Raw genomic sequence first — 6,869 nt, 5'->3', positions numbered from 1 at the left:
CATCTTGAGGGAGTGAAAGGGGTTATAGGACAGCATTCTTTGCAGCAGGGCTTCAGTTCTTCCACAGCTCAGCGGACAAACTCCCAGTCTTCAATTTGCTCCACATACAACTGCTGTGCAGCTCTTTGCTCCCGTGCCGATTGTTGTCTTAATCTGAATTGCTCCTTAAGCAAACAACCTTTTCCTCTGTCTGAAGATCTCTGGAGCTTAGGTAAGTTCAAATCTTTCTTCAGATTTTGATAGAGCAATAGAGATTTATTTCTGATAACTTTACCAAAAGTCTAGTTCCACATGAGTAATTCCTTCTACAGTTTTAATTGTATAGATTATGTTTAGAATAATATATCATTGATAGTAGAGCTACCAAGGTCGCTAGAAAATAGTAGTAAGTATTTATTCTGTAAATGTGTCACTTTTGTTACGTAAATTCTAAAGCAGTTCAGAATTTTGACAGATTTTTATGAAGCATTCATTGATGAAAGTCTGTCATGTGCTTTTTAAGATCAGAAGGATGAATATCAGGTGGACTTGCATTTATTATCCAGTAACTAAATTTCACATTTACATTGCTTGCGTTTTACTGCGACGAGTTTTAACAATGAAGAACTTTACACATTACAGCCGTTGCGGTTTTGACCCAACTAATCACTGAAAGGAACCAAAGCCAGGATGCTCAGTCTCCTCTTTGCTGACACTCTTCACATGTCAATGTCTGCACAGATCTGCTTATCCAGATCATTCTGATGAAGGCATATGTCAAGGTTGTCTCTTTTTAGGATTATCCCTCTGGAATCTGTATTTATGGAAGCTTTTCCATTCAGCTGTGCTGCTCCTGGTTTGTTATCCCTACTGGGAATGCAGCCCTTTTCTTAGGGGGGACTTGTTCTCATGAATGCACTGAGTCTGAGCCTTGGCCGGGAAATGCCCTCCGTTCAGGGTCTCACAGGATTCACATCACACACACACACACACACACACACACTGAAAAGAGCTACAGTGCTACATCTGTCTGGTTCCTAATGGGTAAAAAGTCTGGACAGCTTTTGTTAAGGAGCCCTGTAGTGGTTCAGCATTATTTAATCACATTTCACTGTTTTGTGAGCTGTCGGCAGCGTGTATTTCGGACCCTCCCTTCAGCTATATACACATCTGTTGGATGACAGGTTCATCCCTGTTAAACATGTTTTGATATTGTTCTTGGATCCCCCACAAAAACTAAAGTGAACGTTTGAGAGAAGCTTTTTCTGAGATTCAGTCATTTGAGGCTTTGGTGTTCACACCCCACTGATGTTTGTGTAGATGTTAGGCTCAAGCAGAAAAGGAGGAAATAAAAACAATGTATAAGAAGTGGACAGTTGGAGCTCAGGGATAGAGGAGTGGGTGGTCATTTTTTGAGGTGTGTCTAAATAGTTGGAAGAAAGAAACTGTGAAATCCTAAGAAGAAGGTTGGAAATGTTTTTGGTCAATTTCATACTTAAACTTTAACATTTCAAACTGCCACAGAGGAAGTGACTCTGATGTCTCCAGAAATGTGCATTTAAAGATAGATATATATTTTTAAAAAGTCTTTTTATTTGGGCAGGCCCACTTTTATTTCTTGTGTATGTAGAAGAAGTAGAAGTCTGACATTTTGAAAAATATTCTTATTCACTTTCTTGCCAAGAGTTAGTTGAGAAGATAGATACCACTCTCATGTCTGTCCGTTCAATATAAAGCTACAGTCAGGAGGTGGTTAGCTTAGCTTATCACACAGACTGGAAACAGAGGGAAAAGCTACCCTGGTTCGTTCCAAAAGTAACAAAATCCACCCTACTGGCACATGCACACACATTATACACCTAAAACCACAGCTTGTTATTTTTATCTTGCGGTTTTGGTACAGATTAAATAAACAAGTTATAATATGCTAATTAGCTAGCTTTAGAGGTGCTGTTAAGTTAGAGCGACCAGACGTCCTTGTTTTCTGAGGACAGTCCCCGTTTTTGGTGGACTATCCTCAACTGAAACTGTCCCCTGAAACTGTCCCCAGAAATGTCCCCATTTTAAACTGTGATTTAAAAACAGACCGGAAAGAAAGAGCGGGCAGCAGAGCAGATGTGCAGACGTCTCGTATTGTGCTTGTTCGGGCCAACAGAGGGGGCTATAGCAGCTTCATATCACTCTTGTTTTAGAGAAGACTGCTTTGCAAAACTCAACCAGACACTAGGAAGTGTCAAGTGAATCCACAGCATCACCCCAAACGTCTTTCAAGCCAGGAACTAACCCAGGGTTGGAATCAGGGATGGATTTAGGAATGGTACTAGCAGGTGATAGGTAGCTGATTTGTAGTCTACTCGGATGAAGGCTACCATGTGATCTACAAATATAGTACATCATTCTTAATTTGACATATTTGACATACTATTCGTTCATCAGGTGTCGAGAGCTAATGTGTACTTCTGTAACTTGTTTCTACAAACCATTGTGGATGGGGAATATGACTTGACCTGAAAAAAAGAGGAAGGGGAGGATGTAGACTGGATAGGAAGAAGATTGAAGGAGAAAGAGGAGGAAGGGTAAAGAAATGATTGCAGAGTCTGCCAATTTATTATTCTAAACAATAAAATAGCAAAAAATGAGGAAGGCAATGGGAATCTGTTATCCAAAGTATTTTATCTAATAGTGTACTATTCATCATTAAAGACCATTTTCTTTACTGAGCGTTCGATAGTTTACCATAGCTTCACTCACCTTGGTAGGCTAACGTATGATTTTCTGACACGATTTACTAAGTTACTTGGTTAGAACCCAAATTTATCAGTTGGCCTTCACCTTAGGCTGGTACATTACAACAGTTACCATGGTTGAAATACATGTAATGGGAACTCTCCCCCTTTTTTATTTCATAGATAAAAACATTGGATATTTTAAAGATGTATTGACCGCTGGACTGGAAATGTCCCTATTTTTCATTTCAGAAATCTAGTCACTGTGAATTTTTTGTCTCCTGGCTAAGGTAACTGGCTACTGGTCCTAGCTTCACATTTAACGTACAAACATGACAACAGTGTTCATCTTCATATTTAACTCTATTGCCAAGAAAGCGAAAACCAGTAAACGTATTTCCCAAAATGTCAGACCTGTTCCTCTAAAGTGATATAAAGAGACACATAAGAGACACATTGTCTGACTAGCTTAGCTTAATATTAGCTTTCATACTAGCTTCAGACTAAATTTAAGCCAGTATTAAAAGTAGGTTTGAAACTGAACTCTGCTTGGAAATAATTCTCTTACATTTCAAGTAGAGTTTTACACTATACAGTGGCTAAAGGATGTTTACCACACAATAGCCCATTCTCTTGCACTGACATTGCTAGGTTAACCTTGAATAGCTAAAGTTTCATGTGATATCTTTTCTTATACGCCCCTGAAACCTAACCATTCAGCTTTGATTAAAGAATTCTTGCTGACAAATCCAACTGCAAGGTCAGGTTATTCGTAAAAAGAAGAGTGAAGATATAATGACTTCAACTTCCTCGACTTAAAAGTGTGTAGAGGAAGTCCAGTACTTGTTGAGGTCAGAATTAGGTAATTATCCACTCATAGGGCATGTCCACATTAGCCAGGAACACTGACATCTATTGTTACCTTGTGAGACTGGCACTGTGACAAACACTCTCCCTGCCTTTGTGTTTGTGTCTGGGTGTCTGTGTGTGTGTGTGTGTGTGTGTGTGTATGTGTGTGTGTGTGTGTGTGTGTGTGTGCGTGCGTGCGTGCGTGCGTGCGTGCGTGTGTGTGTGGTCAGTGGTTTGGCTGGTATGGTTGCCTGTTACTGAGGTAATTGGCTGTCAGAATACTAACAATGAACTATTTTAGAGATCAAAAGCTCTAGTCAAAATTTCTAGCTATACCTGAAAGTTGCTCTTAAGATAAATTCATAACAAGTTTTCTGTCTCCTCAGCCACCACAATGGATTCTGCGACAATGGAGCTGCTGTCCCTGTTGACCAATCAGTCATCAGAGACCTGTGCGGCAGTGGCGACGACAGCTGAGAACACCTTATTTGGATGTTTCTACATCCTGGTTTTCTTCCTGGCGCTGAACGGTAACAGCTTGGCTCTCTGGATCTTCTGTCATCAGCGTGGCACTTCTTCTCCAGCTAATGTCTTCTTGATACACCTGGCTGTGGCAGACTTGTCATACGTGATCATCCTCCCACTGAGGGCCACCTACCACCTCACTGGAGGCCACTGGCCCTTTGGCGAGGTGCCCTGCAGAGTGGTTGGCTTTTTGTTTTATGTCAACATGTATGCGAGCCTGTACTTTCTGGCCTGTGTGGCGGTGGACCGCTACCTGGCTGTGGTTCATGCTGTGAGGTCTCTAAATATTCGTCGGGCTCGCTATGCTCACATCATCAGCTTCTCTCTCTGGGCTCTGGTTACTATCTCCATGGCGCCATTGCTAGTAACCCACCAAACTGCGGAGGTGGATGGTGTGACAGTGTGTCTTCAGCTGTACAGAGAGAAGGCTTCGCGTAATGCGCTGATCTCACTGGCTGTGGCCTTCACCCCACCTTTCCTCACCATCCTGTCCTGCTACCTGCTCATCATTCACAGCCTGCGTCAGGGCTCCAGGTTAGAGCCGGCTCTCAAGCTGAGGGCCCTGCGTACCATCAGTCTAGTAATACTCATCTATGTGGTCTGTTTCCTGCCCTATCATGTGAGCAGGGCCACCTTCATCTTCGGGTACAGCCACCCTGATGTGTCCTGCCAGACACGCAGAGGCCTGAGCTTCGCCAACCGCCTCACCTCCTCCCTCACGTGTCTCAACGGTGCTATGGATCCACTGGTCTATGTGTTTGGGGCCAAGAAGTTCCGTGGGACACTAACACAAATGTTTTGCAAACATAAGGCAGGAGTGTCAGGAGCCACCAGTGGAGAGTTAAAAGGAACACATGAGAGTTCAGTGAGTGCCAAGTCTGAGTTCTGAGGAATTTGAACTCAATCTGGAGCACCGTGTGGACTAAATGCTTTTCCAACACAACCAAAAATGGTCTGACTATTGACTGACTGTTTCCTTTGCCCAACTGAAGGCCTGGGCGCATTCGTCAATGTGGTTGATGTTCCACAGTAGCCCCCTTAACCTGAATTTAAAGCACAGTTCCAGTGTCCATCTTTTGCCCAATTCAATGAAGCATCACAGACTTGAACTGAAATCATCCATGTGAATCCAGGAGGGTGTAAAGTCTCCAAACACCATATGAGGACTGAGTCGGCGATCTGTGAAATCAGGTTTACCTGGACATAAGCATTCATTGGCCATTAAAGTGTGTCGCTCATATTTCATCTTTAAATGAACTGAATCTTAGCGTTTGGTGTTTGCTCCAAGTTTAAAAGCAAAATAGTACTTTTAGACCAAATCAACATATTTGAAAGTAAATATTGCACCATAATAAGACAAACAAGTAGTGCTGGTTAGTTTTTGATACTTCCTGGAAAATAGATTCCTGTCACCTCCACATGCTTCCACAATTCCACTGACATTGCTTTTGAGTGTCATGCGTTGTCGGTTATTCCCATGAGAAAAGTCCACAGTTCCAGATTTCTGGAAAATGTGCATAAAAAGTTTTGAAAGTCAACCACAGACCCCACAATACTTGGAGATTATATAATGCAATTTCCCGGAGCCTTCGTGGATCGAGGTCTGTGATTCTTAGAGGCTGGATGTTGGAACTGGGTCTAAATGTTATTCTGCTGATTCTGCTTGCCAACTGCTGCCATCAACGGTCTTCATCTGACAGAAAGGTGTTTATCTAACAAAGGGCTGAATTTTTGTACCAGATATGAGGCAGAACATTGGACAAAATGCTAAAATATGTATATAGTCAACTTTTACTGTGTTTTTCTTGTTTTGTATCCTATGCCAAATGTGGTAAATACTCATTAGCTAGCTTTAAATATCATTTTTTATCTACAGAGTTTGGCGTTCTGTTGGTGAAACACCACTTTAGTCCAGATAGAAATATCTCAACACCAATTAGATGGATTTCCATGAAATGACATCCATAATGTCCATGATCACTAAAGGATGAATTGTAGTAGAGTAGTGTAGCTAACCATCAGTTGCAAAAAACAAAACAAAACCATTCAGATAAGAAAGATGTGAGTTAAAATTTTCTTTCTGACATCAATTTGTAAACAATAAAGCTGTTATTAGTATTACAAAATCACTCTGCAGAGGTAATGTTAAGTCAGAGAAAAGCTATATTAAAAGAATATTGATTCTCCAACAGCTTACTTATTTCATTCTCTATTTCTTTTTTGTATCAATAATATCTGCTTTTCAATGCTGTTATATAAAAAGTATGTAAACTCCACATTTCAACTGTCATCTTTTGAAAGCAAAAGTATGATTTCATGTCCTCTGCACATGAGATCATGTGTCTTGTCTTTACTGTCACCGTATGTCTGAGACTTTGACATGCTCTCTATGAAAGTGACAAACCTATTTCAAGCGTAAGGGACAGAAACCTCTGAGGCTGCAGTGACTTGTCGACTTGTAGTTCTCGTTTCGAATCATGTGACTCATGTTGTGGTTTGTGAGCAGCTTATTTTCCTCCTCATTTCTGCAAGACTTCCTGTCCATCAAATGAACATGGCAAGCCATTCTAAACTTGTTTTTCCTGAATGTATATACTTCAGAAAACCCCCGGGCTCTCCAGATTCATATTAGATTATTAGACAGTCAGCAGTTTGGCTCAGGCCGGGTCTTCTTGATGAATATGAGGGCTTGTCTTATTTGAGGTCAAAAGACGGTGATGATTTGAGCTATAAATGTATCTGGGAATCCAAATGGGGATTCTTATATTGTGAATTTATTTACGAGCTAAT

At 41.1% G+C, this 6,869-nt stretch overlaps 1 protein-coding gene across 1 annotated transcript; it reads left to right on the top strand.

The window, feature by feature from the left end:
* The first annotated feature begins 19 nt into the window (after positions 1 to 19).
* On the top strand, positions 20 to 6,267 carry gpr17 (G protein-coupled receptor 17). Its single transcript, XM_040129037.1, has 2 exons — positions 20 to 211; positions 3,941 to 6,267. The coding sequence occupies exon 2, from the start codon at positions 3,949 to 3,951 to the stop codon at positions 4,966 to 4,968; it is 1,020 nt and encodes a 339-aa protein (XP_039984971.1). The 5' UTR covers positions 20 to 211; positions 3,941 to 3,948; the 3' UTR covers positions 4,969 to 6,267.
* The last annotated feature ends 602 nt before the right edge of the window (positions 6,268 to 6,869 follow it).

The sequence above is a fragment of the Xiphias gladius genome, chromosome 6 (assembly GCF_016859285.1).
Source record: "Xiphias gladius isolate SHS-SW01 ecotype Sanya breed wild chromosome 6, ASM1685928v1, whole genome shotgun sequence".
Taxonomy (NCBI): Eukaryota; Metazoa; Chordata; class Actinopteri; order Istiophoriformes; family Xiphiidae; genus Xiphias; species Xiphias gladius.
The sequence above is the reverse complement of the archived record's forward strand: the minus strand, read 5'-3'. Positions and strand labels throughout refer to the sequence as shown.